The 12,446-nt window shown below is 36.3% G+C and overlaps 1 protein-coding gene across 2 annotated transcripts in view; it reads right to left on the reverse strand.

Annotated features, from left to right (window-relative positions):
• The window catches only part of LOC150104471 (E3 ubiquitin-protein ligase CHFR-like), a 232,383-nt gene extending 220,506 nt beyond the window's left edge, over positions 1-11,877 (reverse strand). For both annotated transcript variants that reach the window (XR_016548572.1, XM_090395650.1), the window contains exon 1: positions 11,446-11,877. Coding sequence is in view for 1 of the 2 variants with exons in the window: in XM_090395650.1 (XP_090251776.1) it covers positions 11,446-11,554 (109 nt within the window). In the remaining variant the exon portion in view is untranslated. The remainder of the gene's footprint in view (positions 1-11,445) is intronic.
• Between the last annotated feature and the right edge of the window lie 569 nt (positions 11,878-12,446).

Here is a 12,446-nt window from a genome sequence, read left to right on the forward strand (position 1 = left end):
TTGAGGATTTTTGGCTTTGCACCCCTATTTGTTCCACAAAGCCTTTTCAATATATTTAATTTTTTTAGAGCTCTGTTGTGCAAAACATAATTCCTGATCAAGCGTAATATCAAGGTATTTTGGATTTGTGACTTTTTCAATTAGCTTGTTGTTGATTGTGACTTGGGGATTGTAGGAATGTCTATTTTTCCTGTATGTACTAAAGGTGCTTGTTTTGTCTGGGTTGATTTTGAGTTTAAGTTCATCTGACCATTTTTCTAATCCTCTCATGGATTTGTTTAGAATCTCCTCTGATTCTTTGATTTTAGCACTAGTGTGCCAGATGGCTATATCATCTGCATAGCAAGCTACTTTTGTGTCTTCTGTAAGGTAGGGATGAATGTTATTGACATATAAAAGGAATAGCAAGGGACTGAGTACTGAGCCCTGGTGAACACTGGCCCAGGTTCTCTACTCTCTTGATATTGCTGCATTGATTCTGACTTTGATCTTTCTTTCTCTAATGAAATCAGCAATCCAGATTAAAGCATTTCCTCTAATTCCAATATCATGTACTATTTGTATTAATTTTTTGATCCAAACAAGAACAAAAGCAGCAGTCATATCAAGGAATATGGCAGTTGTCTTTTTTGTTGGTTTTTCCTGAAATGAGTCTATTATTGTTTGGCAAAAGTGGAATAAGTGATCTGCTGTTGAATGATGGGCTTTATAGGCAGTTTGGTAGTAGTTGATTTTCTTATTTTTTTGTCAGCCAGTGCATAAGCCTGGAGTGTATGATTCTTTCAGTAATTTTACAGAGTATGCTAGTTAATGAGATAGGTCTATAGCTTTGACATTCTGCAGCATTTTTGTCAGGTTTCAGGATGGGTACAATAACTGATTTTTTTCATTCTTTTGGAAGTTTGCCTGTTCGCCAAGAGGTATTGAGAATGTCCAGAAGTTGTTCTTTGGCATTTTTGCCAAGGTGTTTGACCATATGACCAAAGATAAGATCATTACCAGGAGATTTATTAGGTGCAGTTTTCTCGATTGATGAATTTAGTTCACTTAGTGTAAATTCTTTCGGAGAAGATGTCATTAGCAATTTCTTGATCTGTAATAGCTTGTTTCCCAGCATTTATGAGGAAGTTTGTTTTCTGTTGGTTCTCTTTTTTGATATTGTTGTCTAGGATTCTAATAATGTTCCAGTGCTGGCTGTCTTTTCTTGGATCCAGGTTACTGCAAAGCTCTGCCCATTTCTCTTGTTTGCACTTCCAAATTTCCTGTTCTATTTTGTGTGTTATGTCCATTAATTTCTTTCTGTATTCATCAGTTTTATTAATTCTGAATTGTTCGTTGATATTGTCTCTTTCTGTAATCATTGAATCAATATTGTGATCTTTCCAGTATGGTATCCAGGTATTTTTCCGTCTGCAACTTGGTATTGTTGCTTTGGCAGCTTTACTGATGTGTGAAGTAAGGATTTGTAATTTTCTGTCAAGGTTTCCAGAAATGGGTTCATCTTGACAGAGGCTCTCCAAGATTTGAGTAAACCTTGTCCAGTCAGCTTTTCTGAAGTTCCATGTCCTTTTGATTTGCTGTTCTTGATCAATCTTGACGTTTAGTGTTGTTATTATGGGTCTGTGGTCACTGATAGCATTTCCCAAAATTTTCCATTGTGCATTTGATGCAATGCTATAATTAATAGCTGCGATGTCAATAGCAGATTCAGTTCCCATAGTTTTAGAGATAGGTGCTCTGTCCATTGTTAATTGTTGCGAGTTCCAAATCTGTCAAGAGGTCTTCCAATTGTTGACCTTTATGGTCTAAATCAGGGCAGTCCCACATTGGGCTTTTTGCATTTAGGTCACCAAGTATAATGATTGTATCAGTTGGAGATTCGCTTAGCTTTTCAATGATGTCTATATCAATATTTGTATTATCAGGATGGTAGACGTTTTTGATTGAAATTGAATGGTTTGGTAGGTGTATTTCAACAGCTTGAGCTTCTGTCGAACTGTTATTATTTAAATATTGATTTAGAGGGATTTCTTTGAATTTGATTTCTGGGATCTTCAAAAGGATAGCAAGCCTGCCACCTGCTCTTTCCTCTCTATCCTTCCTAAGAATTGTGTATCCTTTGATGCTGAAGTACAGATTTTTGTTCAGCTTTGTTTCTTGCAGACAAGCTATATGGATATTGTTATTGTAAAGCATGTATTTAACTTCATCCATTTTTCTCTGAGTATCATTGATATTGAGTTGCAAAATGTTAACATGAGTCCTCGTAGTATATCTATCATCAAGAACTCGGACTGCAGCCCTAGACGCATCAGCTGCCCCAGACGCGGTAGCATTGGTTGATATCTTTCTATGACTCTTCGTTGGAAAACTGGATGCCATTGCCACGTTAGTCACCTTGAAATCCAACCACACCACGAGGAGGTGTGGTCGGACTTCTCCTCCCCCCCCAGGTCAGAATTTGTCCCTCTGTCCAGGCTTTCTGAACTATGTAGTGCAACTACATAGTTCAGAAGGCCTAAATATTCAGCATTTCTTGTTGAATATCATCTACTCCAACTGCCTTTCCACATTTCAAGCCTTTGATGGCTTTTTCTACTTCAAGTGTGGATATGTATTCCTGACTGTATGCTTGTTGAGTGTTTTTTAGCACTGTGCTATCACTGCTTATTTCATTTACAATTTTTCGAAGTAATTACTCCATACTGCAACTATATCTTTTTCTCCAGTTTTCATGTCACCTTTATTATCTCTAATTCCATTTACAACACTCTTTCCTCCATTTCTGAGCTTCTTCAACAACCTCCAGAATATCATGCCACCTTCTTGATATTTATTTTCTATGTTCTTACCAAAGTCTTCCCATGACTTTTGTTTAGCTAGTTTTACAAAGTGTTTAGCTTTATTACATTTGTTTCTGTATTCTCTAAGAGCACAAGCTGATTTATTTGCCAGGAACTTTTGATATGCTTTCTTCTTTTCCTTCACTGCCTCTTTAACTTCCTGTGTCTACCATGGAGTTCTGATTTTTGTATCCTTGCAGACAACCTCACCACATGCCTCTCTGGCTGAATCAATCAGGGGTTTTTTTTGAAGGCTTGCCACTGAATCTCCAAGGTTCGGTTCCTGTTCTCAAACTCTTTCATTTTTTTCTTCAATAATCTTTGTGTATTTTAGTCTACAGTTCACATCTGAGAGCTGCTCAACTTTTATTTGCTTTAAAACTTTCTTACATGTGTGTGTATGTCTCTCTCTCTCTCTCTCTCTCTCTCTCTCTCTCTATATATATATATATATATATATATATATATATATATAATAATTATTTTTATTATCCAAGACCCCATGGAGTCAAAGACTCATCTGGGAGGTCCTTTTATCATACACACAGTTCATCATACCGTGCTTTAAACACACTCAAATTCTCTGCAGACACCACACTCTCAGGCAAGGCATTCCAATTATTCACAACTCTGCATGAAAAAGACCTGCTTCTCACTACCCTACTCATACCCTCTTTATACAGTTTCCAGGGATGACCTCTGGTTCTTCCCTGATCTCCTACTATTTTCTATAGAACCTTTCCTGCATTGATCCTATAACAACCCCTTACCAATGGTCTCTATCATATCTCCCTTCTTCCTCCTGTACACCAGACTTTGCAAGTTGCATCTTCTCAATCTTTCCTGATACTTGACATTCCAAAGGTTAGACACTACCTTAGTCAGTCGCCTCTGGACCCTTTCCAATATCTCTTCATCCTTCTGAAAACCAGATTACCAAATCTGGGCACAATAGTCCATGTGTGGTCTAATCAAAGCCTTATACAATGGAACAAGAATCTCCCTAGTTCTACAAGTCAGTGTCCTATGCATCCTTCCCAGAACCCTTTGTGTTGTCTTGACAATTTTGGCTATGTGTCCCCTATCACCAGATCCTTATCCACTATCACCCCTAGATCCCTTATTTCCTCTACCTCCAACAATATATTCTCACCAAGCATAAATTCTGCATTCCATCTTTGTTTTCCAAATTTTAAAACCTTACATTTTGCAACACTGAACTCACATTCCTGTTCCCATGCCCAATCACTCAATTTATTCAAGTCTTCTTGTAAGGCCACAACATCTTCTCTACTCTTCATGAATCGTCCCAACTTTGCATCATCTGCAAACAACTGAATATCTCCATCAAATCTTCATCAATATCATTAATATACAAGTTAAACAGCAATGGCCCTAAAACAGACCCCTAATACACACCACTAGTAACTTTCCTTTTCCTGGATATCGCTCTTCCCCACACACAACTTGTTGATACCTATCAGATAGCCAATCTCCAATCCAATGGACCATCTAATATCCAACCCCATCTGCTCTAGTGACTATCAATTTATCATACGGAAATCTATCAAAAGTCTTTGCAAAATCTAAGTATATTACTGTGTATTCTTCTTCTTCTCTGTCAATGAGTCAATGATGCAGTCGCCTAATTGTAATAAGTAGATTACTAAAACATGACCTTTCTTTAACATATCCATGCTGTCCATCAAAGATAATACCATTGTTGTCAACTTAATTCTGGATCCTAGTTCTCACAAGCTTCTCCAACAACTTAACTACAACACCTGACACAAATAGGCCTATAGTTTGATGCTTGAGTTCTATCACCTCCTTTACGAAGTGCCAAAATCTTGCTCTGCTTCCACTCCTTAGGAACTTGACCTAGTGCAAGACACATATTAAAAAAAATATGTCAAGGCTAGCATCAACTCCCTGGCACATTCCTTCAGAATATGTGGTGATATATTATCAAGTCCCACAGCTTATTTGCATCTAGTTTGCTCAACTCCCCATACACCTCTTGCTCACTTACAGTCAGTCTATCTTCCCCATCATCAACTGCTCTCAATCTCTCCATGAAGTCACATTCACAAGATTGAAAGACCTTTATAAACTGCTCATTAAGTATCTCTACCACACCCTCCGCAACAGCTGTCTTTATACTATTTTCTCAAATCAATGTCATCCTTCAATAGTAATTCTTTCTTTTGCCGGCTACATATCAAAAGAACTCCTTAGGATTCTTTTTGGCTTCATTAGCTAACTGCTGTTCATACCTCACTTTGGCTACCCTCACCAACCAATTCACCTGCCTTGCCTAGTATTTGTAGTCCTCATGGAATTGGCTATTTCCACTTCTCTTATGCTTCCATAATGTCCCTTTTCTCTGTATCACATGCTTAATCTCTTTATTCATCCATTTCACATCTACCTTATTTAACCTTCTCACCCTTGGAATACATTTAGACATTACATCCACTAGTTAGTTTTTGAAAATCTTCCAAGCTGCATTGATTTCCTTTCCGGCTAACTCCTTAATCCATGCTACACCCGCACGCTGTCTCCTGAGCCCTTCATAATCATCCCCCTCCTTGCAGTTCCACATATATCCTTTTCTTACAGAGGTCCTCACACTGCTGGCAGCCACCCAGGTAATCACCTCATGGTGACTCACCAATTGGTTGGTGATTTGACACCTCATTTATAATTACATCCTCTGATGAGATGATCAAATCCAAGACCCTCAATACTCGTGTGCCCTCTGTTACATACTGTCTGAGATAGTTATCCTTCGAAAACTTAACTCAATTTCTTTACTTGCAGTTGCTATCTCATCATTCCAGTCTATATTGCCATAATTAAAACCGCCCATAATGATCACTCTTTTCTTATTTACTTGGCTAATTTGATTATACATTAAATAGTCACTACCATCCACATTACCTGGTCTATAACAACATCCAACCAAGTATTTCATTCCATTCACCTCTATCTCACAGCATACTGGCTCAAAACCACTGGCACTATTTCCCTCTCACATCTCTACTTTGTATGGACATAACCCTTTCTCTGTCATCAATAGCACTCCTCTCCCTTTTTACCCCTTCTATTCTCACAAAACACATACCTTTCCATCTCTATTCCTGTCAAGATGTCGTCCTCAACTAACCATGCCTCACTTATTCCAATAATAATAATAATAATGAAAACTTATTTTTTTCTGCTGCCAATTTGAAGTGTTGTCAATGATATAACTCTCCAAAATAATAATAATGAAAAATGACAAACAATAAACAGGTGCATGAAGAATGAACAAAGGCTAGAAAAGCAACAAAAACATCTGTATGATGGAGAATGCCATGCTGCAGGAAATCTAATAGAATTCTTTTGCTAGACAATGATGGTTGCACAGAGGCCACTACAGAAGATTCAGTGAAATCATTTAACAAATATCCCTTGTTGGACTGCTTCACATTGATGAGAGTAATGTTGTGCAAAGCCTCTAGTTAAAAAAAAAAAAAAAAAAAAAAAAAATATATATATATATATATATATATTTTTTTTTTTTTTTTTTTTTTTGAGGACTATAAATTAAATGGAGATATACAAAGTGTTCAGCAGGCTTGATGATACAACTCATTTAGGGAATATGCACTGGAGTTGACTATATTCTCAGCTGAGTTCAATGAAAGTACTGGCAACAGGAGCATATCCCAAATGAGAAGAGAGTGAAGTGTGATAAAATATTAGCTCTACACAAGAGCAGTGTCAAGACAGATTTCCAACTGCAGATCAGTCAATAGCTCTAAAGCGGCAGTTAAAATATTGAAGAGGTTGGTTAGGATTAGAAAACAAACAGTAATCTAATTTGCATTAGAAATTAGAAATAAAGGTCAACATGGATTTGTTAAAAGGGACATCCTGCTTTTCATGAAAGAATGAAGGCACTAGATAATAGAGACTTAGATACAATGATACTTTTAGACTATACATACATTTTTATAGATGGCCACAAGACAAATTCCCAACCTTTGCTTGTTCATGGTACTAATGTGCTACAGATTATTAAACCACCTCTCATGTATGGAAATGATATTAAAAAAAGTATTCCAACTTAGTAAACAGATTAGTGAGATGGGTAGAAGATGAACTGTCAGACAGATACCAGCAAGTGGTATATAAAGGAGTAACTTCCCAGAAAAGATAATGAGTAACATTCCATATGGTCCTACCCCTTCCTTGATATTATAAGAGGTTATGCACATATCAAGTCTGTTTAGGAAGATATTAATAGCCTTTGGTGTAGTTTGGTTATAATTACAGCTGAAACAACTAAGATTACTGGAAAAGCAAATTATGTGTGTTAATTAGATGTGTTCTCTAGTCAGTGTCTGTTTTACAAAAAAAAACAATTTCCAGAAGATTTAAATATGCTGGACATGTGAGAAGGTAAACTTTGCTTGAGCATCATGAAAATGCTAAGCCCACTATTGTTTTAATGATGCTAAACACAAATTTTTGCACTTAAGGATGACAAAAAGGGGTAATGCTCTGTATTATGCTGGTGAAACTGTACTTCAGGTGGTACACAAGAGCTGGAACATCTAAAGGGAGAATTGAAGTTCGAGAATTAAAACACTTCAAGAGTTACCATCATCATCAATTTCCTGATATGTACTCCCAAGGGGTATTCAGGTTACTATGAGAGCACATGATTAAGTTTACATGAATTATTATTATTAATTAGTTAATTATTATTAATCTCCTCCAAATCAATCTATTACTTGTGAGCACTCCAATATTGTCATATCTAACATTTTGTGCTTCTAAGGCACTTCTAATCGAATTAATCCAGCTAGACCATGGTCTTCCTCTGGGTCTCTTCCTCTCCAGCAATCTTAGCATCAAACACCTGTTTTGCTAACCTTTCTTCACTCATTCTGTTTGAGTGCCCATGTCACCTTAGATTAGCTCTGCTGACACATTCTTGAATGCTAATAATGTCAAGTTCCTTTCAAATATCTTCATTTTTAATATGATTCTGCCATTGATGCCATCGGTTCACTTCCCTAATTTTTTCTCAGAACTCTCATTATCTGTAGTTTCTAGTCTTTGATCAAGTGTTTTATTTCTAACCCAACTCTCAGATCCATAACTTAAAACTGGTTTAAACACTGTTCTATATACTGCTAGTTTGGTGTTTTGGCTAATTTCTCTCTTATTTCATATAAATTTATTCAGCTGGCAAACCACCATACTAGCTTTGCTTATTCTGTTGCTAATTTCCAAATCTAACTTGCCATCTTCACTAAAAACTGTGCCTGCATAGCTGAAATATTTTACTTGTTCTTTAGGATCTCCATTCAGAATGCAGCTGATGTTTTCTATGTTTGTGCCTATTTTCATAGTTCTGGTCTTTTTATTACTGATTTTCATGCCAAATTTATTACAGCTGTTATTCAATTTTGTTAGTGGTTCCTGGAGATTTGCACTAGATGTGCTTAGGAGTATATCATCATCTACATTAAGAAAAGAACTAAGTTTGACATCTCCATTTCTAATATTAGCCTAATGCCACTTACTTTCATAATGCAATTCATATAGATGATGAATATGAGTGGAGATAATGTGCAACCATTTCTTACTCCTCATTTTACATCAGCTTCCTGTATTTTCTTCAATGCTAACTGCTGACTGATAACTTAAATATAGACTATATATTGCTCTGTATAATGTCCCATTCACCCCATATAATTGTTGTGTTTGAAAAGCTTTTCTCTGGACACCTTGTCATACTCCTTTTCCAGATCTACAAAACTTAAGTACAGATACTTGTCATATTTCAATGATGTCTTAACTATTTGTCTTAGTGTAAATCTGATCTTGAAAAACTATTTGGCCTGAACCTAGCTTGTTCTTCTCCAAGTTTCTATATGCTTAGTGGGATTCATTTCCTACTCTGCTGTTCAGATCTCCAACAAGAACTACTTCTCTATTTTCTTCATGTCAGCTGCCTGTTCTAATGACTCAAACTTCTTCCTTGGAAGACCCTTCTGTGAGATAATTTTTCCATTTTTTTGCCCACATATCTGAAACTGCCTTCCAATCAACAAGTTTATCTTCATGTTTGGTGTTGAAAGCTATCGCTACTCCTTCCTTCCTTTCCTTGATCATTATTGCCTGAAAATAACATCCCATACTTATTATTTAGTAAGATCTCGTCTTGTTTGTCTTATTTGTCAATTATGTCCATGTGATACGTTTCCAATTCTTCTGCAAGTTTGATTTCATTTCCATTAATACAGTTTGCCCATTGTTTGTAGGTCTCTGCTTGGCGTCTTGCCAAGAACAGTCGATTCATGCTGAAGGGGAGAAAGAAATGAAGGACGTACGAATTGGTCAACAACACGAGAAATACTTTTTAGGTAAATTTTTCCAAATGTTATACAAGCAACATAGTTAACTACAATAATCATAAAAGAGAAGTTAATTTTCCGACCTGTAATAATAAACAACTCATCCCACAATACGGACTGATTATCCTATTATCGGAATGGATTCTCCTTTTTCTGACATGCGCAGAAGTCTCGAAGGATCTCTAATCGGTGGGCGAACTATACTCCTTATATTGATGGTTCCTGTCTTCAGTTCTTCTGATTTTGGGTTTATTATTCTTCATCTAGAAGTTGAGTTGGAGCTTGTTGCAGTAGCTGCCTCTTCACTGTTCGCCCTGATTCCCTGACAAAAATAGCAGCAGACCTTGTTCTGGGGGACATTCCAGCTGGCATGAAATCTCATCATGTTGTACCATCATGTGTATTTGTGGTTTAACAGAGAGTACAATTTCATCAGCAAACTCCCAATTTGCCAGTCCATCATCGTTCGTTCAGTACCCAGCAGATACCTACTAACAGGGTGCACCACATGAGGATTGGACATTAGGTCAGAAGCCCCAGTTAGTTCTCTGCATTCCTGAAAGGCAATGTGGAGGTCTCCTCCCAATTATTTGGCTTAGACCCTTAAGTGACCCCACTTCAAGAGTTGTGAAGACAAAATAATATACTGCACCATTACAAAGGTTATAGCAGTACACAAGGTAAAAAATAAAGAGATAATTTTTATCAAATTATTTACCTTTAAAATTATTTAAATTAGTTTTTATTATTATTTTCTTGACCTCCATGGAGTTACAAGTTCATTATGGGAGGACACTAGTCAACACAAATTCTATCATACCACTCCTTAAATTCATCCAGTGGCTAAACTTTTACCACCCTCTCATGCATTCCATACTCCTACCATTTCATCTCTCCATGCAAAAAAACATACCTCTTACCCTTTTACTCACTACTTCCTCTTGCAACTTCCTTCTCTTGTAAATGAAATATTTTCTGGTAATAAAGCAAATTTGAAAAAGTTGAACAATGCTGCATACACATATAAAAGACATTCATAATTAGATTTATCTGAACAGATTAATTCTTTGTAACAAGTTAAAATCTTCCTGCAGTTTGTCCAATCCTGACAAGATTTTCCAGCCACTGATACATTCTCTGCCACCACAGAATGACAGCCACTGATCAATTAACTTAGCTTTATTAACTGTCTGTAGACTATGTAGAGAAATGAAAAAAGTTATGTACAGAAAACATACAATGACCCCTAGCAGCTGCACTGCAGTCTCACTTCACTTCATTCTCGGCCACTTCTGCAGCTGAGAGTCCCAAACAAACGAATATCACAATTAAGGATCTGTGGAATGCATTGCCTGATAGAGTGGTGAGAGCGAGAACGGTCAATGAGTTTAAGGAGTGGTATGACACTTTGTGTTTCCTAGGAGGGACCTCCCGCGATGAGTCTTTCGACTCCATGGAGGCCTGAACAATAATAATAATAATCTGATACACTAATTGCAGATAATGGAGCATGGAATATGAGATGTACACAAGAGAACAACTGGCTTATAGAGAAGTCCGCATGAGTCTGTAGAAAGTAAATATTTTGGTACCACTTTTTTTATGTATAGATGTGCAGACTGTATGGAGATCGAGGGAGGCCCTAAACATTATGCCAAGCACTATTCAACATTTACACAATATATAACATACTTTGATCTAAAAATCGAGAGGCAAGTGGAAGAATTCATTATAATTAATCAATTACGGAAACACGTTATTTTTATTTGGCAAGCAGAATCCCCATAAGCCTGTGATCTGTTAATTCTATTAAAAGGTACGGAACTTCTTAAATGGAATTTCTCTAAATGTAAATGATTGAATTGTGCATTGATAAAGTTTAACTTAAAATATGTTCTTCATGTTTCATAAAATAATAATTGTAAAATTTTATAAATGCAGGCATTTTAATAAAACCAATTATTATAATTTTTTAAATGGGGACCCACAGTAGTTTTCATATTCAAGGTATCTGAATTACTTGTAAGCCCTAATGACTATCTGTAATGCCTGAACCTCAGCAGACTACAATATCTTCGCCTCTACAAATTAAACACATTTCCACTAACTTAATAGAAAAATTTCTGCACTTTGGCTATTAAACATATAAAAATCATCTACTTTAAACATGTTGCATACTTTCTTACCATTAGCTCTTCCAATTACGAACTTTCTTCCTTTCAAACTTACGGATGTGGGTACATTCTGTTCGGTCCTGTCGGATATTAATTCCCCCCATGTGCATTCTTCAGCCATTTAAATTCGACAATTACCCTAGCGAATGAAAAATACACACTTCTCAAAACTTATATACTGTATCAGTACATTCAAAGTTACACATCGCATATGACAAATTCATAGTTTTCATTAATGGTGAACTTATACAAAAGCTATTCCGTATCAAATCCCTAAAATCATTTTTAAATTCAAACTGTTTGACATAATGAACCACTTAAAACATGTAATTCAGAAGGAAATGTGAGGTCCCGAGTATGCATCGAAATGTTTTATTATATTGAATTTCAAATTAATCTCAGTCAGTTTTAGCAGTATACCAGGCAAATTACACACCCGCTTGCTTGTAACTCACATGGAATGTACTGAAATCAGAAACTACCTCTACTGCTGATAGCTGTCATGTGCTCAGAAACAAAATAATTAACTTAAATTACTTAAATAAAAGAGCCAATAGGCTTCACTTCAGCGATGTAACATTATTTAGATTCCGATCTTTGAGTTTCTTATTCGGCTTTGAAATAATGTGGGATTTAATATCCTCTTAATTTAAATAAAATAATTAACATAATAATAATAACATTAATAAAAAAAAAAAGAAGGGAGACTGTAGAAATAACAGATTACTGAAATTCAATAGCATTAAAAGTATACATTAAAAGAATTGTTATTGTTGTTGTAAGCAGTGGCGCACTCAGGATTTAATCTTGGAGGGGGCCAAGCGCTCATGATTTAACCTTGGGAGGGGGGGGGGGAGAATTGAGTAGACGATTTGCGAATATACACTACGCATCCATACTAACCTTCATTATCATTATCATTATTACGGGCTACTCCAGGGAGTCCTTAGACTCATCGAGCCTCCCTCGATGAGTCTAAGGACTCATCGAGGGAGGCTCTAAACATCATGTTC

Source organism: Typopeltis vanoorti, chromosome 7 (genome assembly GCF_054136105.1).
Source record: "Typopeltis vanoorti isolate ZY-2024b chromosome 7, IOZ_Tvanoo_1.0, whole genome shotgun sequence".
In the NCBI taxonomy this organism is placed as follows: domain Eukaryota; kingdom Metazoa; phylum Arthropoda; class Arachnida; order Uropygi; family Thelyphonidae; genus Typopeltis; species Typopeltis vanoorti.